The sequence below is a fragment of the Geospiza fortis genome, unplaced genomic scaffold (genome assembly GCF_000277835.1).
Source record: "Geospiza fortis unplaced genomic scaffold, GeoFor_1.0 scaffold98, whole genome shotgun sequence".
In the NCBI taxonomy this organism is placed as follows: Eukaryota; Metazoa; Chordata; class Aves; order Passeriformes; family Thraupidae; genus Geospiza; species Geospiza fortis.
Window position 1 is genome coordinate 1,381,881 of NW_005054306.1, and position 21,817 is coordinate 1,403,697.

General features: G+C 41.3%; 1 protein-coding gene across 2 annotated transcripts in view; it reads left to right on the top strand.

The window, feature by feature from the left end:
• LOC102033761 (protein eva-1 homolog C) overlaps positions 1-21,817 on the top strand; it is a 177,111-nt gene that overhangs the window by 70,825 nt on the left and 84,469 nt on the right. Inside the window, exon 4 of one of the 2 annotated variants that reach the window (XM_031066730.1) lies at positions 12,957-13,109. The exons of the other annotated variant lie outside the window; for it this stretch is intronic. Within the exon in view, the coding sequence (XP_030922590.1) occupies positions 12,957-13,109 (153 nt within the window). The remainder of the gene's footprint in view (positions 1-12,956; positions 13,110-21,817) is intronic. 2 annotated transcript variants of the gene reach the window in all.

The window sequence follows — 21,817 nt, forward strand, 5'->3', positions numbered from 1 at the left end:
AAGCCTAGGATCAAACCCTGAACACACAGGGGAATTAAATCTCCAGGGTACCTTTCAGGATCATTAAAAATTGCACATAAATCCAATTATTTCCCAGGTAACATGCTGATTTGATTTAGACCCATTAAGTGTAATTACCGGGTAGGCTGCAGGAACAGATAATTAGAGGGAATTGACATACTATTTAATTGGACTAACATGAATTCTCTCTAACTGAAATCTGGATTCACCAATATTATTCAAACAATTCAGTGTTTGTTCATCCCCCTCACTTCAGAGACAGAGAACTGTGTAAGATCGTGTGTTATTGTAAGCTAGGAAATATTTGCTCTGTGTGCCAGACTTTCTGGAGGGGCTGTGTGATCTAATCCTGGCTGGGAACAGGATCTGTGGGGCTGCCCAAGTCATGCTGAAGAAATAACTTCACCTCTCTGCATCCCAGCAATACCACTGCAGCTGATTTTATTTGGTTTGGTTGCTGCTCTGGGCTATTGCACCAGCAGAGATCCATCTGCCCGTGCACAGCAGCTCTTTGCCCATTGTGGCTTTATGGTTGTTTGGTTATTTTTTGGCTTTGCTGTTTCAAAAGTGTCAATGCTCCAGAACAAAATGGGGACATAAATGTTTGCCCTGCTCTGCAGAAGGGATACTTAGGATGAGATGTGCTGTCTAAGTGGCCATTTCAGGCAGTGCTGTTGAGAAAGGAGATGGCTCCTACCTTATTTATTTGACTTACCCCATGAGACCCCCACATAGTGCCTTTCTTTTCTGTCCTCCTTTGCCATTGCCACACTGTCCTGGATGGACTGATTGCTTCTCAGCTCTGAAGAGCCTAAAGCTGCAGCTTCTCATAAAATGCTACAGTGACATTTTCCCACTTTTCTCTTGGGCAGTTACTACTTTAACTTATGACTTCAAGGATTCTGGGAGGGATAATCTACGTCCAATTTTTTTGTTGTTTTGTTTTTTTAAAATTATTTTTATTTCATTTTAAATGCTGAGTGAAGCGGCTGGACGTGATAATTGAAGGATGGTGAATATGAAGCTCCTCTGTACTAATCATCCCAGTGATGTAACAAAGTGTAAATCCAAACTTTGCTGCTCTACCTTCTATTCACAAATGTAAGCCTGAAGCCTTTGAAGTTTCAGAAAGACTCGATTGTGACCTAGGCTCCAATTTCAGCTCAAATCCCTCTGTAACAATACAAAAACTTATTTGGGAAAGGAACATCAAGGCTCTGAGAAATGTATCTGGGAAGGAAACGTTTGTTGGCAAAGGGTGAAGTGCCAAAAGTTCACGAGGAGTTCGGAGGAGGAAAGGGGATGAGGGAGGTCACTTTGTCCTGGTTTGGAACCTGTAGCTTTGATTTACTGGAAAACCTTTGGGCTGAGAATCGACTGGACACATGTTTTGAGGAGAGCAGGCTTTAATGCTCTTCACCATAGATTTGAAAAAATGTAAGATAAAAATGTAAGAAGCCCAGTAATTCTTGTGAAAAGTCAATGACTGTTTTTCAAACATGGGAATGACCATCCTGAAGTCCTTACCAAAATCTTACTCAGACAAATTTATTTTTCTTAACAGCCCTAGACAGCTTTAACTAGAAAGCAAATGAATTTAAAAAACAATTAGGAATTAATCTATTTAGATCACCTTCTGATACAAGTGCCATCTCATACAGTGACAGCACTGCCATTCTGTGTCCCAGGAGTGTCTGCCTTATGGTGAAGATGTGCAAGTTTTTTTGCCAGGGCAAAGAGCAGAATGCCATTAGTATTGCCAGAGCTATTCCAGCTATCAAAGAATGGTGAAGAGTCCTGCTCCATGTTGTGATTTCATGTCTTTTGGTGAAATGGTCAGGTCTGTTCATCAGATTTCAGCTGAATTGGCTGAAAAGTATAGAAAGGACATTTTGGAATGACCGCCTAGACTTGCACTGAGTGCCTTTTGTTCAACTTTTAATTTTCCTACAGCCCATTCCTTCAGTATTGAATCTTGCCCTTGGCTTTGCTTGGCTGGGGATTGCATCTTTTCTGTTAAATTCAGTGAACACAGCCTGAAAAGCCACATCTCATCACACATCCTCAAGGCTTGCATTCCCTAGACAGAATTTGTAAGATGTTGTGAGAAGAGCAGAGAGCTATAGAAACTACAGAGGTTTTGTGGAAGTTTAAGATGAGAGCAAAGAAGGACCTAAATGTATTCCTGGTTGCTTTAATGCTCGTGATTGGTTTTAGTGCTGGAATAGATTGGTAATTCAGTGGTCATCAACCCTTTCAGAAAAGCATTAATCTCCTTCATCAGACAGGTTTATTGGTGGCAAGAGAAGTTCACTGTATTGTTTGCTGCATTGCTTTTTGGTGGGCCAGGCTTCCCAAAGCAGCCTGATGGAGTTGGGGATGTTTAATGGGCACATCCCCCTGGCCCAGCCACTGAGGCAACAGAAAGAGCCTTTTGCCTCCTGCATTCACCAGCTCTCTCTTGCTTATCTGTATTATTTCAAAACTGTTAAGGTGATGGAAATTTATAAGGGCAATAAAACCTCAGGCAGCAACCGCTGTGGTGATGAAAAGGTGTAAATAAAGGAATGTTGTAAATAACAGAGGGCAGATCTATCAGCCCACAATTGTGGCCAGAGAAATGCTAATGGTAATGATTAATATTGTTTTAAGCTGTTGATGCACAGAGATTTTCAGGAGCTGTCAAATAGCCCTATCTCTGTAGCACATTAATCACTTGACTGCCAGAAGGAGGATTAACAGGAATATGTGATTCTAGTGTCAGCAAATGCAGAGATTGTTGTCAGTTTAATTATAAATATGATTGTAATATTAATACAATATATTAATACAATATAATAAATGGAAATATATTATCACTAATGTAATTATATTACAGTATTTTTATTATAATCATAATTTCCTGCTCCTGCAGAGAATGAAACTGCTGCTGAACTTGGAGAGTTAAAAAAAAAAATCCCATTTTTCTTTCAAACACAATCAGTCATCCCTGATTGACATAATAAGGAGGCTGTGAAAAATGTGGCGTTTCCTACCATGTAGATATAAGTATTCCCTTTGCTGGATCAGGTCTCCAGTGTCCAGATGTGAATCACTAAAAAAGACAAATTCTGAAATCTGCCTAAATTGTATAAATGCCAGAGCTGTGACTTTTACAGATCCTCTTTGTCCATTGTCATTCAAGTTTTCTGTGGGCTGGGGAAAAAAACCCCAACAAACCAGGGATAACAATACCCTTTTCTAAGCCATGAATTTTAAGTGAAGGAAAAGGAAGGGTTTGACTTTCAGAGGTGGGATAGGTGAGTCCGCAGCAGTGCCAGGAGGAGCTCCCCGTGTTCCTCACGAGATCCAGCCCATACTTGGGCACAGTGGCACCTGTGGTGCCTTTCTGTGCTAAGGGCAGAGGCTGTGTGGTGGCTGGTCCTGCAGGTGTCAGAAAGGGCTTTGGCTGCTGGCAGGGGCAAAGTGATCAGGGAATCTTCTCAGGAGATCCAGGCGTGTCCTTGGAGTGATTAACCAGAACACAGGGAAACCAAGCTGCGAAAACAGAGCCCATAAGTCTAAATACCAACATGGTTCTGCTATGGTAGAAGTTTGCAAGCTCTGAACGACAGATTCCAGGATTTTCTGATGCACTGGTGAAGAGCTGAGATGAGAAGTGTGCCCCAGAAATCAAAGCAAATCAAAGCTTCTTAAAAGCAAACTGCGATGCTGCTAAAGTTAACTTCTGTGGAAGTTTGAGTCTGTTGTGTTACTCCACAGATTAAACTGTGAGTGTAGGACTCACAGAACAGAGAAGTAAATTTATACAGCACTTCTGCAGGAGGCCCTATATATGGACTAATTCAGGACTGAAAATATACACCAATTGTTCTCCTCAAATAAATGTCTTTTAGGAAAAAAAAGGCAAAAAAAAGCAAAAGAAAAAAGGCAGAGAAGAGTAAATCTTCTCTGGGGTATTGTCATGGTAGTAAACTCTTTCCATTACTGTGCATTTCCTCATTATTTTTTCAATATCTGTCCTATACTTGGTTTGCAAATTGACTACACATTTTTTAAAACAGGTATCTTCTGATAGTTTCAATGTTTTATCATACAAATGGTGTATCAAGCTCTTCTAACTTGCACGCTGATTTTTCTGACTACTTCAAAGGCACTGGAGGTTGTTACCTATTCATGTATCTGCAAACTGGGACTTCTAAAGCATCCATGATGAATTTTGGAAATTTGGTTACTGTATTCTCTCAGCTACATTCTTTTTTTCTTTCTAGGCAAAGCCATTGAGGGAATACTGTGTAGTTAATTATTTAGGACAATAGTGAATTGGCTTTTAATCTAGTAGACCTCATTTTCTCGTATTGTATTCTCTAGGCAACCCAGTGGGTTATATGTAAAAATATCAATCAGGTATCTTTTTAATGTTCTTGTGTCAGAATTATTATCGCCATTATTTTAATATCTGGAGAAGACTGTTTTAATGATATAAGACTAAGTTCTCCCTTTCAGCTATTTTAATAATAACTTTAGCAGCATTACTCCAGATTTATGCAATCACTGGAAGAGCAAAAGGAAACTGCTGTGAGCAGTGGTGCTAATTAAGTCTTTTCCTTATATATCTTTAAGCTACTTTTCCTTATTGCATCTCTCTCATCTTTTCATTGGAGTACAAAATTTTGGCTGTGCTTCCCATGTTGCCTCCTATAGTGTTGCTAGTCCTGATTTAAGTCCATGATAGCTGGCCAAGTTTACAGTTTATTAGTTGGCTGGTTTACAGGTCATAAATCCATGCTGGTTGACTGGTGGGACAGTGCAATGAATACAACCAGCTTTGGTACTGCTTTGGCTCTCTTCTGAAATTGGCTACCAGTTCTTTAAAAAATGTACAGGGACTTCACTACATTTGTCATCTTGATGTTTCTGTCAAATCTTACTGAACTTTGGCCAGCAGGTCTTTAGAAGCAGGACTAACAAATGGCGAGGCAGAGGCTTAGGCAGCAGAGCACCAGTAAGCCAGAGCTGCTTCAGAAAATCAGCACATTTTCAGTAATGGAAGAAATAGGAAGAGAATTAAATTTGTCCTGGGCTCCCAGCTGTTATTTTTAACTCCTATCTCATTGTCTAGTGCACATATTTTGATTTTTTCCTTTTTTTTTTCTCCTTAGATAACCATATACCTCTCTTTGTCCAACAGGAAAGTGCAACTAGGTGCATCTGAACTCTGCTTTGGAAATGAAATGTAGCAGTTAATTTGCAGCACTGCCAGCCTTTTCACAGCAGAATATAAAAGGACAACTACTTCAGACTAATGAAAGTGACAGTGGGGAGAGGTGCCTTTTAAACACTGCAAATTGGATAGGTGCATCAGGAGTGTAATTTTAAGGGAATCTGACAAAGTCGTTTGCAAAGAACAATCTTCTTACTTGTCGAAAGGGTTTCAGACCTCCAAAACTTGGCACTCTTGAGTTTTCAGGGTACTTTTGAAGTTGGCAGGCTGCCTGTTTAATATAATTCTGGACTGTCACCCGAATTGTATCTTTCAGAGTTTCAGATTATCTTCTGTAGAAGTAAGTGGTGCACGCCAGGCTGCCGAGGGTGGTGAACTTCAGTTCTTAAAAATTAAATGAGACCATCTTCACAAAAATTTTCTCAAGGGAAAATTGAACTGAAATAATGTTAAAAGATATTTGCATGCAAATATATGAATTTGTGACGCTGACTTTTTTTAATGTTCCAAATTAAAGGTAAAATCCTTTTTAGATTCGTTTGAAATGAAGGAGTCACCAGGTAGCCCACAGTAAAATGCTACAGTAAAATGTGGGGGAGTGATAGTGAGGGCTGTGCTCCGGGACTCTGGAGACTTTTTTTTTGTCCTGGAAAGGTTTTGTCCACCCAACCCTGCCTAAGGGAATGCTGACTGGATTGATATGGATTTATTCAAATCTTGATATGAACAGAAAGTTCTCATTAGTAGCAGGGTCACATGGAATAGGAGGAAGCTCTGGAACTTGGGATATGAAGTACGTATCACAAGTAAAATTAGAAGAAAACAGAAAAGAAAGGAGCCATAGCAATGTGAACTGGTCTAAATAGTAGGCTTTTTGTCATTGGGAGAAACTTCTGACCTTTGTTGACTGTTCCCTGAAAAGATGAGGGGAAATGGCTTTAAACCACATATCTAATCTAAATCTACTCTTTAAAGGAGGGTAGACTCAGATTGGATATTAGGAGGAAATCCCTCACACTGAGTGTGTCAAGACACTGGCACAGGTTGCCCAGAGAAGCTGTCGCTGTCCCATTCCTGGAAGGGTTCAAGACCAGGTTGGACAGGGCTTGGAGCAACTTGTGGATAGTGGAAGGTGTCTCTGCCCATGACAAGGACATGGAATGGGATGATCTTTAAGGTCCCTTACAAGCCAAACCATTTTAGGAACCTATGAATCTATGATTTACATTCAGAGTCTTGAAGGCTAGAACCTGCTTATATCTTTCAAAGCGCAAAATACGATAAAATACTGGAATAATAAATGCTTTCTTCAAATGAAAAATAAGTAAATATATAAGATAGGAATAGAAGCATGGGGGAAAGCTTTGAGGTGGTGCATCGACTGGAAAATACCCTTTAATAAAATTGTCTTCTTCTCTGCAGACTGTAGTAGCAGTGAATGCTGTCCAAGGCACTTTTTCTCTCGCTTCTTTGAGATCCACTCCCTTATTTTAATTTTGGGATGGATTTAGTTCTACTTAACCATAAAAGTATTCTCTATATTTTACGTAAGTGCCTGGAAATTAGCTGATTGTGGAGAAAAAGAAAATATAAAAACAGGGATCACAGGTTACTAGGAAGGGTACTGGATGGATATCTCCAGGATGAGTTGTTCATGAGCAGTCCACTCTTATTCAAGGATGCTACTTAGAGGTGTCTGTCCTATTTTTTAATAGGTTTACTGTCTTGGAGACTCATTTTCCCAGTTCCCACAGAAGAGATGGAAACAGGTTCTCACTATACTCATCTCTCACATGACTAACAGGATTGATGGAACAACTTGCCCAAGGAAGTTGTGAAGTCTCAATCCTTGCAGATGTTAATAGCTTGAATGGATATGGCCCTCAGCCACCTGCTGCTCCAGTTGACTCTTGTCTGAACATGGAGGTTGGCCCAGACATTCTCCAGAGGTGCTTTATGTCCTCAGTGACTCAGTTAATTATGGTCTGGAGTGACAATGTCCACAGTAAAAAGTTCAAATTTCCATGGTCCACCCTTACTTTGGCTTCTCTCCTTAGGCTGACGCAAAAAATTGCTGTGGTGGCTTTGCAATGTAAGTATTCTGCCCAGACGTGTGCTGATATCACCAAAATCTCACCACATGCATTATCACCATCTTTATTATTCAGGGATGGTTTCCAGTGTCCATAAAAGTTTGTTGAAATTTAACTGGTGGCTAAAAGGTTGTGTATTCCGCTTGTGCATCTCAGCTGTTCCACTTTACAATCAATCCATGCCTGACAGGTGCAGTAGGAGCTGGAGGAGGGAAGAGTGACGTGGAGCATTGGAGGTGTGCCCACCATTACTCATGGAGAGAGTGGCTGAAAGAGAGCCCTATGTCTTTTTTCACAGACCAGCACAAACCACCATCCAGTAGTTAAATGTAGCTATTTGTCAACTGAAGGGAATTAGGTGATGGTGGAATGGGTGGATATAATGAAGAGTTATGAGTTTGAAGGCAAAAAATATTCTTTCTTTTGGGTGGCATGAGGAAGAACATATAACAAAGCTGGGATGAATGTGAGTGAGGCAAAAATTTGGTTAAAGAGAAATTACTGGCTAAGATGATGTCCAGTTTGGTTCTGAAGTGACATTTTGGGTGCAGTCATGTTAATTTAACAGTTATAACCTATATAATAAAGTCTTCTATGGGAAACAATCCTGACCTGATAAAGAATTGGGGAAAAGCATCTCTGTTTCCTACAAATTCACTTTGCTCAGATCCTCAATTCTAAGATTTAAATCCTTTAGGATTTTGTGAAGAAAACAGATTTCTCTTTACATGTATTTCCAGCTCTTTGATCTGGGAAATAGGGTCAGCTATTATGCACTGATTAAGTGAAGTATGAATACTTGGAATAGCAAATTTCACAATTTTTTCCACAAGTTCTGTTCAAAAATATAATTTTGTACAAGGTGAACCTCTGGCATTGATGCATTTCATCATTTTGTTAGAAGCAAAATATCTTTAGGAGCTTTTATGTCTAAGGTCTCACAGAGATTGAGGCAACTGACATTTATTTTGAGATTCCAAATCAAGATAATTCAGAAAACTCTTGTGAGCCATAAGTGAAAGCATTCTTAAGGTACTGGCTAAATGTAATTGCTAATGGTCATACAGGTTAATATTATTGTACACATCCAATAATTACTAAAGGTCTTCTTATTGACTTTACTGTTTGAGAGAGACCATTTTTCTATTAGAAACATCTATAATTGTTTTTCTGTAATTGTCCGAGCTAAGTTACAATTGTGTAATATAATGACCTTTTAAAATGTGTCTAGAAAAGCCTGCAGCTGTTTCCTCCTCGGGTTCTCTCTACCGAGTTATATTTAAGCCAGCGTCTCTGAAACCAGGCAGTAATAAAAGGGATATTATCCTTAGCAAATATCTTAATCATGGTAAATCTCTGTTGCCCTACAAATGACTGCATGGGGGATTAGAGTGGAGTAAGCCATTTGCTGAATATCACTGCCACCTTTCCGAGGCCATTTAAGCGTGTTTAATTTTTCAGGGTGAAACATGAAACCCACTAATACAAATGTTTGCATTTGGCCTGAATTATATCCAGACTGTAACAGTTAGAGCAGACTTAGGATCAGATTGTGAGTGATCTGTAGGAGGCCAGTTCTGCTTGGGAGAGTGAGAGAGAAAAATGCATTTTTGTTCCCAGTCCCAGCTCTCTTATGTCACTTACGCTGCCTCGCTTCTTTTCAATATTTATGTAAGGCTATCATGGGGTGAAGTACCAGTAAATATATGGATGATGCTTAGCTCTGTATTTTTTAAATATCAATCCTTACTGTCATCCAGTGCCTGGGAGCCGTGAGTGTGTCTGACTTAGGTTCATCCTGGCTAAAATGCAGGTGACAATGCTATGAAGTACAGAATACTTTCAGGGACTTGTGTCCTCCCTTGCATCACTTCCTATCTGTTTGTTTATGCAGATTTCTGTCAGGCTGCCCAGAAACACTGAGACTCCCTGTTTTTCAGTGGTCAAGCTTAAGAGAATCTTTTTGGAGACTGAAGTGCTACTGTGCATTTCATGCTTCCTTTTCTTTCCTTTTAACAAAGCAGTGTCTTCTCTCTGTGCCTGCCCAGGCAACTGCAACCCTAGCCAGTGTGGACTCAGCCACAGGGACTGGCAGCTCCAGGAGGTGTTTCCTGGGGCAGAAATTCAGTGACTGTGAGGTGACACCTGTTTTGGGTGGCACAACCCTCTTATTCCACGCTGCAGCGTGACGGGAACACATCGCCCTTGTTCTCCCCTTGTTCCCAAGGAATCTGCACTTGGATTCACCTCCCAGCCTGATTTCTTGAGCTTTCCATCAGGCAGCTTTCCCTATAAGCCCTGAACATGACTTCCAAGAGCAGCTGTGAGGATAAGAACTGTGAGTGTGAGAGGCAGTGTTTTGTTTTTCATAGGATCATGGAATCACAGAACAGTTTGAGTTGGAAAGCACTTTAAAGACTATCTCATTCCAACTCACTTGCTATCATCAGAGACACTGTCCACTATCCCAGGTTGCTCACAGCCCTATCTAGCCTGGCCTTGAGCACTTCCAGGGATGGGGCAGGCACAGCTTCTCAGTTCCAGTCCCTCACGACCCTCATAGTAAATAATTTATTTCTAACATCCAACATAAACCTGCCTTCTTCCAGCTTAAGGCCATTCCCCCTTGTCCTTTCACTGCATGTCCTTGTGAAAAGTCCCTCTCCAGCTCCCTTGTAGCCCCTTTAGGAACTGGAGCAAGTTGTTGTTCATTGTCTCATGACTGCTGGACAGATCTTCAGCAAAGGTGTGAATGTCTGTCCATCCCAGAGTTTACTATGCTCAATGAAATATTCTGTTTTTAAATCCCAGGCAAGTTTCCAAAGGTCAAGCCCTGGCTTTGAATGGTCAGCAGAATTTAATAAATATTCTAATGACCTTAAATGAGACCATAGGATGTGTGGTTAAGCAGTTACACTTGTTAATTGGGAGATGTAGCTAGTAATAACCAAATTGAAAGAGGAAATTGAGTTAGTGCCTGTAAGAAATGAGACATTCACAGTGGATCCTCTCATTAAAGACTTAAAAATTATTATTTTTCTAAACTTAATCACCTATTTCATTTTTCACCCACTTCAGCCAGACACCAGTATTCTTTTCTGTGACTGTGGTTTAATATAAATTATGTATAATTTGTCTTATTGGAGAGTTTGTGCTTTTAGCTTGAATCTGTGTTTTTTCCCAAAGGAAAAAAATAAATTCTGTTAAATGGATAGAGTTTTATTATACTCTGTTAAGTTTTCTACTTCATAGGAAGGTTAAAGTTTTGATTTAATTTCCTCACAGAAGAAACAAAATTCCTATGGGAGATAATTATAGGTGAAGATGAAACCCCTTAGTGTGTTCAGTATATCTTTCAGATGCTTTCATGGTGATTTTTGATAAAATACCTACATAGATAAAATGGACATAGAATAATAGAACTATCTGGATTAGAAAAGCCCTCTAAAATCACCAGTTCCACAATTAACCTGACACTATCAAGTCCCCCATTAATTCTTCACAGGTGTATGAGGTTTCTGTCTCTTTACTTACTCTGAAGGTGCAAACTTCTATTTCTGATTCCAGCCCTTTTTTCATACACTCAGTGGTTGTGGGTTTATCCCTGCAGCTGCTGCTGAGGGATGTCTGCTCTTTGCACAGACTCTCCCATGAAAGCATGAGGCCTTAATTGTGTCTTCATGAAGAGAGGTGGATCAGAAAGTGTTTTCACATTCACTAAATATTTTAGAGGTTTGAAAGATTCTCTGCCACAGGATAAAAACTAGAACTGTTCAGAGATTTTTGTAAAAAGGCTGCAAAGTCTGAAGGAAAATGATGTACTGGAATAGGGTCCAAGGTTAAGCTTCTCAGCTGGACTGAAGGTTCAGAACAGGGTTTTCACATTCCAGTTGATGCTCTCATCACCAGGTAATTGGCTATTTTGAGGAGGCTATTCTTTGGCTTCAAGTAGGAATTTTCAAGCTGAGCATGAAAAATCATTTTATTCTTAGATGTTTCTTTTAAATCAGCATGCCCCTGTTTTGGTATAATACATGTTTTCTCCATACAGTTTTTTCTGAAAAAATGGAATCTAAGGTAGAAATTACCCCTTCTTTGAACATGGATTTAACCAGATGACCTCCTAAAAAGTCCTCCAACCTAAATTCTATGATTCAGCTTGGAAAGATCACCCTTGATCTCTAATAAGCAAAAATGATTCTTGAACCTAGAGTTACAATACAGTGAAAGATGTCACAATAAGTGCTGAATGCCATGGTCTAAAGACTTAGGTATTAACTTATAAACAAATTATTAGCCAGTCTTCTCAGTTTCTGAGTAGTTTTATGCATATGAACTTTGCATAAGTTCTCATATATATATATAAAATATATATATTTACATATATATTTATTTATTTACATATAGACAGATATATAGATAGATATATATGTGTGTGATATTATACACAGAGAACTGTGTAAGGAAAGGACAAAACCCATGTCTATGCCAGTAAGTGACAAAGGGCCAGGGGCATCCCCAGGCACTGGATGATGCTCATTTGCTCTATGGCACAACTTTGACCTGGTACAAGTAGAAGCATTCAAGAGGAAATGACTGATCATGCCTGGGATTTTACCATGGACACAAACCCTTCCCATTTAGCAATCTGGATGCTGTTGTGGCTACATTTCAAATGGTAAATGACACAAGGAAGTGGAAGGTCACTCTACAGAGGCTGGGGAAGTTGAGGTTATATTCCTGGCTGTGTCCTGAGTTGCCTGGGGTGTCCATAGACAAGCCACTTCAGTTATTTTAGTCTCTTTATGCCACTTGCATTGTCTTAGCCTCTTTCTTTCAGATGTGTAAATGTCTTGCTGTAAAAGCTCAGCTTTTCAAAACAGTTTTTGTTTTCTGTGGTATGTTGGCAGGCACACATGGGAGGGGCCTGTTCTAGGTTGGGACCTCTAGAGGTTCCCATAATCCAAATAATAAAGACAAGGGAATGACATGTAATTTCTTATGAAATTACCATCCAGTCTCCTTGAGAGATGCAAACTGAGTGATCTGTGTGTACCAGCTTTACAAGAGCAAGAGTGCCCATTTCAAGAAGGATTTGGGGACAAGCTTCTGCATATCTGTGTTTGCGACAGGCAGGAGCAGCTCCCATAATTATTAAATTTACTTTAGCTTCTATTGGATCTGCCATGGAAGAACTGCTGTGAAAAAAAAGCCATGGAGCATGATTATGTTTGCATTTGAGCTGCTGTGATATAGAATAAATGCCTGGCACATAAAGGGCTGCTTCATGGATGAGATAGGTTCCTAAAGATGGGCTTTTACCTTCCCTTGCCATGTAGAAAACACTCAAATGCCATGCCTCTTCACTTATCTGTCTGCAAAATGAAAATATAGGCTATTTAACAGAACTGACATGTGCTGGGTTAAAATACATTTTCAAATGTGTTGATAAAGCCACAGAGGGAACGTGCAATGGGAGATATCAGTGCTCCTGTAGCAAATGCAGTGCTAAGGCTGGGGTTGTGCTGAGGCTGAGGCTGGGGTTTTGCTAAGGAGCTGAGATGCAGCCCTGGGCCCACCCTGGATCAGCTGAGTAATGAAGTGTTTGTTTGTTCCAGATGAATACAAGAGTAAAGTAGCCTGTGAAGATGACAAGCTGAGGCTGAGCTGTAAGAAGAGCATGGTGATAGCCATTTACTCTGCTATCTTTGGGAGGACACAAGGAGGCAGCCTGGAGTGCCCATACCAAAACCTAGGGATGCCCATGATTGGTAAGAAGGGGAATGGCTTGATGACACACTGATGTGGGCAGGGTGATTTCATTTATGTCATCACAGCAGAGCTGGCACAGACCCTGGTCAGAAAAGCAGGACTGGGAGATGCAACCTGCCATGGTGGTGCTCCTGATGTGTCGTACCTTATCAACCAGCAGTCAGTCTCATCATGAGCACCAAGCTGAGGTGCAGCTATTTGTCCTAGCTGAGTTCCACAGCCAAGCCTGACCATACAATCATCTGATTGTATGATTGAAGGTGCTTGAATTTCTTATCAATTTTCTGTCTTCGTGGTGGTTCCTCACTGAGCCTCTGCCTGTAATTTGGAGGAACATATTATCTGGGGATGTCATGTACCATCTGCAGCTGCTGAAGCCTTGACATTGCATTTAAACTTTTACTGAAGTTAAAGCAAATTCAAAAAGCAAGTTGTTAAATTTCATCATGTTACGGTTGGCTTACAGTACCTTCAAGAATCTTCTTTACTCTCGGACTATCAGGGTCTCTTACAGTCATGAGTTAAAGATAAATAATTGAAAAACATTCACTGGAACTTGAGCTGATGTGAAATGACTTTGAATATATTAGGCTGTGGCAGAGAAAGCAACAGTCACAGTACAAAATCCTGTGCTCAGCATTTGTCATAATTCTTCTCTGCAGAGCTGAGAGGGAATTAACAGGTTTCCCAAAGGAATTGCCTCCAGAGAGGGAAAGGCTTCAGAGGAGACTGCACAGGGAACCTTGATCTGCTGCTATTGCTGTGCTGGGATCTGTTCAGCTGTATCTGAGGATCTTTGGCTTCCCAGCTGCTGATCCAGTGCCCTTAAGGAGTTAAATGCTATTCAAATGGAAGCATGTCAAGTGAGCAATATGATATTCAGATGATGGATGTCAGTAGAAACCCACAGATGGAATGAGGCCAGTCAGGTTATTTGTGCAGCGTGGCAAGTGTCTTGCTTGTGTGGCTGTGCAAATCTGAGCACTTGTAGCACAGCTGAGTTATGCAGAGTGTCCTGAGGTCACCAGTGTTCCTGGATGTGCTCCTGTAGTCCCTCAGTTGCCAGAAGCCAAGACAGATGTGTGTGGCAGGTTAGCCTGGACCTCTTTGGTGTGGTGTTTCGGATGGGCTGAGTCTGTGCACTGTGTGCTGTGGTGGCTGGGCTGCTGGGTGAGAACTTGCCAAGTCAGTGAAACAGGATGGGTTTCTGGAGAAGACCTGAGCACCCCACTCTGTTGTCCTTGCTGAGAGGGCAGGAACAGGCACTTGCCAGTGACAAGGCACCAGCACAGAGACCCACTCTTCAATGTCAGTAGGAAACAAAACTCTATGTGAAGCCACAAAGGGTAAAGTTTTATTCTTCTTTTCCCAGCTGCAAAATCATGAAATTGGTACTGGCTGAGAGCAGGGTATGAAGGACCAGAAAATGGGACAGCAGGCACAAACAAGGAGAACAAGCAGTGGGGTCTGACAGCAGGGCTGCAAGCGCCATAGGATCTCCAGCACCTGTATGCCCTGCTGTTCTCAAACTGGCCTTGTGAGCTCTACAAATTGGGATGTTTGCCCAAGGAAATGAGGTGTCAGATCCTAGAGGGCAGCACTCAGTCTGCTGCTGGGATGAGGCAGGGCCTTCCTCAAGTGTCAGCTCCTAAATGAAATTACATACATGAGCAGGCTCAGTGTAATGCCAAGTCTGGGGTGGAAATGCTGAGGAAACTTTACACTAAAAAACCAGCTCAAGGTTTTAAGCTGTGAACAGATGCTAAACATGACAAAGTTGTTGGACAGGAGCAAATATCCACATGTTTTGAATTGCTGGGGTCTCAAGTATCTTAAGTCAGTCTGGTGCTCCTGGGGTGCTGTGGGAGTGGGTATGTCCTATCCATAAGAGCAAAGGGAGGGTGGGAAGGGTGTCTGGAATGTCTGCTGGCTGCATGCCCTGCAGGGCTGGGGAGGAGATGTGAGGAACTCACCATGGAGCAGTGACTTCCCCAGGCTTTCCCAGCCATTTGGGCTCTGTGTGTGTGGGGTGAAAGACAGACTATGGCTGTTGATGTTTCCTTGAATGATGAAATCCTGAGCAAATTGTGGGGGCAGGGTGAGCTTAACTAAAAGAAAATCGGGGGTGAGCAGATGGTCATTGGCAATTCACCATGCTCCAGCCTTTAAATCCCAGTCATATTTGGGAGTGGTTGTTTAGCTTTCCTCAGCTACAGCTCAGGGATCCCCTTGGCATGGGACAGCCTCTGATGATCACAGCCTTCCCTTTGTCTGCCTGTGTGAGGTGCTACAGGAATGGGAAGGTGAGCTCTGGCTGTAGTTTGCACCTCTCTTGGCCCCACAGGACAAACTGGTGTAGGATCCTCCTCCAACCCAAATCAGCGAAAAGCACATTCACACTGTGCTTCCCCATGGCACCCTGCAAAGCTCCCATTGCTGTCTCCAGGGACAAGAGCAGGTTGTGCTCCCAGCTGCCAGGAGTGATTGTGGGAGCAGCACTCAGGGTCCCCCAGCCTGCTTCAGAAACTGGTCTTCTCACAGGTCTACCTAGCCCAGCAGGCAGCTCTGTTCCTTCAGGAGCAGGTGGAAACATCACAGTTTATAAATCAAAGCTTCTGCTAGCTGGAGAACATTTGCCTGCACGTTTCCACAGCCCTGCAATGTGAGGAGGGCTGCTCCATGGCAGCCTTTGATCCCAGACATTCACAACAAGCCGATCTTACAAACATGACTGTATGAGTCAGACTTTGCAGCAACATCCAGTTCCTGTAAGGCAGAACCCAGCTATGTTCTGTACATGGGAGATTTATTTTGTTTGAATTTCATGGGTATGATGATTTTTGTCAGGTCTGAGCCATGGCAAAGGACATGTTGCTGAGAAGTAGGAACTGCAAGTTTGCAGTGATTGTTTTTATCCATGCAGCCTGAGCTACTTGATGAGTGAAGAAGTCATGCTTGCCCCAAAAACAGTGAAGATTATCTGTTCTTCCTCTCCTAATGAAAAACAGTTCAGAAAATTTGGTTCAATTTTTCTTTCTGTGGACAAAATGCATATTTGGATTGAATTTAGAAATATACAGCTTCTACAGGTGAGGCTTTTAAAGAACTGAGGTCTAAGATGGGGAGGAGAGATGGCCTAATAGAGCATTGCATATGTAAGGTAAACCAATTCGTGTTGTTTCTGCCTTGAAAAACAAGACCTTGTACTCCTGTGGAAGTGTTGTGGAGAAAAAGTCTACTACCTGAATTTCCTGGATTCTACATGAGGTGCTCAGCTGTTTCCTGAGGTATCCTGGTGTTGCAGTCATTTTAACCCAGCTATTGCTGTGCTGCTTTTTGGGTGATGAAAGATCCCCAAGTCACCCTACACATGCCATGCCATGCCAGACACATGCTTTCTCTTTGTATAATGTCTATGTGAATGTGCTTAGCATCTGTGAAGAGAATGTTATGGTGAAGAACTCCATCCTATTGCTGTCATGTTAAAGTGAAAATCTGTCAGGATCCTCTTTTAACTGGAAGCATGCTGAAACTTGTGTCTCTGACCGTAATGGGAAACCCCTGCAAACAGCTGGAGCCCTCCTTGAATGCCTTGGGAACTCTGAAAAGCTCCTAAAAGAATTTGACCTTATTTGTAACTCTCTTAATAAAGCCTCCACTTTGCTGCCAGCATGTGCAGTGAGCATACACAGAGCATGGAGAGGTCTCTGGGGAAAGGGCTATTTACAAGCAATGAACCATTAATATCCCTCAGCCAAGTGAGCCCTTTGCCCCCTTTTCCTGCTGTTTACAGCTGCCTCTGCCTGCATCTCCAAGTGGTTTGGTTATTCTGAGAGAAGCAATTTAAAAAATGGCCTTTTTCTACATGTGTCTGACTGCAAGGTAGTGATCTAATTAGGAGGCTGAGGAGGAAGATCTTGGATGTAAAATTATTACCCTTTTTGTTGCTTAGTGCAGCAATATCTTTGCTCATGTTCAGGACACCTGACTTGTTCACATTATTCATTTTTACAGTGTCTCTCCCCCTGAACCACAGGGACTGAGATGGATGAGTTAGCTGACTTCTGACACAGGATCCAGGACTCCTTCTCAAGGACCCTGTCTTTCTCCATCATGTATACAAAAAGCCCAAAGCAATTTAAGGGCTCATCCTGGGTAGAAGGAATCTGGGCTTGGTTTTGGAGTCGCAGCAAGATGGTGGGAACCCTGGCTCCTCAGCCTTGCTCTGGGTCCCAGGATGTGGATTAATCTGAGACTGCTGAGACTGAAATGTCCTTGTCACTTAACATAGAAGTTGTGTCCTGTGCCCCTGTAAAGGGGAGGAATGAATGTGTTTACAAACCCCTGAGGAAGCTCAGATGGTCAGTGGCGCTCTCTGACTCATGGGATCTGATAATGGAAGAGCACAGGAAGGAGTTCAGCAAATGAGCCCATGCTTTAGGTGCTCATTCCCTGGCATTTTTCATTCTAATGCAGTGAGAGAAGGTGTTCCAACCCAGTTTGTTTTGATTTCCGTCTCTTAATGCAGATGTATATAAGACTTGAAGCAGAGTCCTCATATAAATATTTATTACATCATCATGTAAATAATGGACCCTTCTAGTTTGTTTATCTGTGACCAGATCTAGCATGTGAATGAATATGAATTACATGCAGTAAAAAATCCATTTTATTCCAGGGTATATGTTCCTGTCAGCAGAAGAGCTGGCTGTAAGAGACTGCTGCCCCTCCAGCTCTGCATTTCTGTCTCTCTTCTGCTTCACCATCTATGACCATTTTCCATCCTGTTTCCATCAGGATAAGGTTGTGGCTGTGCTCTAATCTTAGTCTTAAGTCAAATGCTTAAAAATAAAAATGTGGAGCTGGACAATGAGGAGTAGTAACCCCTGGCACTGCTGGGGGAAGCAGAGGATGGCTGGGACTGCAGGAAGGGGTGGGATATCCACAGAAATCTGTGCTGGCCAGAAAATGCCATGTAGCACAGCTGACCTTCAGCAGATCCAAGTGGCTGAAAGACTCTCATGCTTCATGCTGGATTCCCTGTCTGGCCTTTAAAGCAGCTGCAGTGCTGGGTCTGTGGGATGAGCAGCAGCTGGGGGGCTCAGACCCTGTCATTCTTCTCTACAGAGCACACCAGGCTTCCAAAGCACCCCTGCTGTAGGTGTGACTCTGTGTAAGCTTCATTTACATTCAGGGCAGAAACTACTTTATTATGTGTATAGCTCATGATTAAGAACATGTTTTTAGAGGCCAATCTGTTTGTATGTAATAAAACCCATAAGTATCCAAATCTGAAGGCTAAATAAATATCAGTTGCTGTTTAATTCACATATCATACCTTGTTAAATTTAAATTGAAGTGCAGTTCCCATTTAGAATGCTGAGTTAAAGTGAGACAAAGCCTGCTTTCAGAAAGTTGTTCTTCAATTTTAGATACTTTATGTGTTTCACTTTTTGTTTCAAAACAGCAGGAGGTAATTAAAATCACTTTACAGCTGTTTCTAGAAGACTCCAACTATTGTTGGATTCCACAGAGCCATAAAAATGACTTATATGAAATTGTTTTTATATGCACACAATAGCTATTAAAAAAATAATTAAAAAGTACATTCAAATGTGAGTCTGGACAAGATCTTTCTCTAAACCAAGGTTCAAGTTGGTTTTGAAATGCTGTTTACAGTGCAGTATGACCCCACAGAGTGATTGTAATTAAAAATTCTGAAACTAGTAATTTAAATAGCACTAGCAGGCTCTGTGATGGTATTTGAAGAAGTAAAGTATTTGTATCAGTAATATCAACTTCTTTAGTGGCTGATCTTATAAAAGTTGCTTATTGCCCAACTATTAGTTAAAAGCAACCCCAAAATACAATCCTAACAATAAAAGGGCAAAGTTCAAGAGATTTAAATGTGTAGCATCTCAGTTTGTTTCCATGGAGTTGCTTTGAATGAAAACCAGTGTAACTTGTTCAAAACTGATAAAGTTCCTCTTAAACTAATTCAGATGTCACTCAAGAATATTGCAAAATTGCCACAGTGAGAACCTGAGAAACAAAGGTAATGTGAAACCTGGGAGTTTGCGGGCATGCCATGCTTTATTTTAGGGACCAAGGGCAAGAAGTGACTTGCAGGCTGTGTCAGCTGGATAATCTCTTTAGAAAATGGACCAGTCCTGCAGCTTGTGAAGTTCAGACCTTGCTTCAGACTAGGTCTAGGCACTTGTTGAATATCCCCATGTTCAGTAAAATACTTTTTTTGGGCTACAATGACTAGGAAGGAGAAATGAACTCAAGGACTTCACAGAGAGTAGATACATTGAAAGCACTATCCCTTTATTCTGATATCTTCTGAGTGATGCTAAAGCTGTTACCTTCTTTGCTTCTTTTCTTGAATGTCTTACAGCCCACGATCCACTCTGCTGCAAATTAAACAATAAAATTTAACTGTTTAACTGATTTGCCACACCAAATCTTTTTTGTTCTCTGAGACTTCTTGGAGTCACGTTTGAAGCTGTCCTTGGATTCTCACTTCAGCTCCCAAACCCGAGAAATGTTATTAATTTGATCAACTTTGCAAACTCTGAATCAGTCCCTGCAAAACTGGAGGCTCATATATTTTATGTGAGTTCTGGTTCCAGATCCATGGGTGATAAGATGATTTAAGTTCACATTAATAAACCAAGTGTTTCTAAATGTAACTATAGGATCTGTAATTAAATCCGTAATTGATCCTTCAGTTGCAGTCTCTAAATGTGATTGGTTTGTTTTAAGATAATTTTCTCTTTTCTGACCTACTGCTGAAGTTTCCAAAGTTTTATGAACTGTATAGTGACTAATTTTTCTCTCTCATTCTGTAAAACACTTTTTAAATGTAAAGCTGGCCTTCTCTGCATATCCTTCTAAAGTTTGGATATAGATTTCCTTTCTAGCCTGTTCAGTGACATTGTGCAAGTCATATGTTCTATATATAGCTGTATCAATGTGAAATTCTCTGCTGCTATTTGTAATATGATGATGACCATTTAGCATTCTACAAATACCAGTAGGGAACTTCACCTTTTAATTGTTTTGGGTTCCAGCTCCTGAGCTTCTTTTGTGTATGTAAATACACTTCTGCTTCTCTACCTTTTTTGTTTAAGGGCAGTTTTTGGTTTCTATTGGCTGAACTTCACATTGGTTGGTCTTAAGGATACTTAAATATTTGTAGTTTGGTTTTCTCCCTCTTGCCTTGTGGATCTAGACCCAACTCACTTCTTTTGTTTTTTATCGAGACTTGTGTGCCATGGCAGGGAAAAGAAATCCACTGTATTTCAGTTGCCCCCAACTGAAACTGTGTGACAACTTTACACTGATAAAGAAATTACTTCCCCAGGCTGCTAAATGAGAGAGAAAGTGGACAAAATCCATCTTTATTAACAGTCTTCTGCACTGGCTTTTAAAGAGAACATCAAACTTAATGGATATGGGCTTAGTCGAAAATGCCTGGGGTTTGATGTACTGCACAGGGTGCCGACTGACTCATTGATATTCCGTGAAGACATCCTTCACAGGCTGCTGGATGGCTAATTTTGGCTGAAGCTGAGGCTTAGGCACCTCTAGCAGCTGCCTCTCTGTGAAGGAGCTGATGTTTGTATCAACCACAGCTAATGGAACATCTTTAAAATGGATGAGAAACTGCCCAAAACCAGGAGAGCTTTCTTCTCTTCTGCTTACGATAGAGGTTCTTTTTCAGATTTAGGCAGTCACTCCTAGGTAAAACATGAAGCAATTTAGGCAGTTGCCTCACCTGAAAGGTTGGAGTTACTTCCTGCTTGTGTCCTTCCTGCCATTCCATTGAAATTTGCTTTCTCTTTTGGCAGACAAGTGGATAACCACAGCACTGATTCAGACATCTGTCAGCTTTCTTTGCAGGAACGAAATTTCTCTCCTCTTAGTTAATTGACTCCTTCCATCTTTCATTCTGTCCTCTCACATTCATAGCTCCCAACAAGTAACCTTTCCTCTTTTGTTCTCGAGCAGGAAATCAGGCTGGCTGTTTTAGGCAAAAATCCTGTCCTCTGCTTGAGGAGTGTCCTCCTCAAGCTGTCAATTGTTTGTAAATTACATCCCTTATGGGAAAATTTATCTTAAGTTGATCCTTTCACCTGCTCCTCAAAAGACAGCAAGGAAAGCTAAAGTTCTGCTGATGATTTAATTTCGAGATTTGGGTTTGCTCCTGGTACCTTTACACTGAGCCAAAGAAACCCACAGAATTTGTCTCTTGATCAGCTACCACCAGTTCTATTCCAGTTCCTAAACATTTACTTTGTGTGTACTGCTGGAAATAGTATTTTAAGACAGTAATCTCCTTTCTGAAGTCTTTAATTGTGGCCAACCATTTGGTCGTTTTGACACCTCAAGGTCTTATATTTTCTTGGCTGAAAAAAGTAATATGAGTGCCCCATTTTTCTTGAAAATTCACAGACTCAGTCTGACTCACCCTCTTACGAGTGGGTGGAGTATTTTCTCAGGCTTCAGTTTCCTTTCTTTTTAAAGTGTGTGCATGTTAATACTGAGTTTAGCTCCATGTCCTGCTGCCTCTCCAGATCCATGGACAGCCTGTGGAAAACTCCTGCCTGGCAGCTTCACAGCATGCTAACAGATTCACCTGACCAGCTGTGTGCGGTCCTTCTTGCTCTGGACAGTCTGTCTCATTTCTGCATGAACTCAC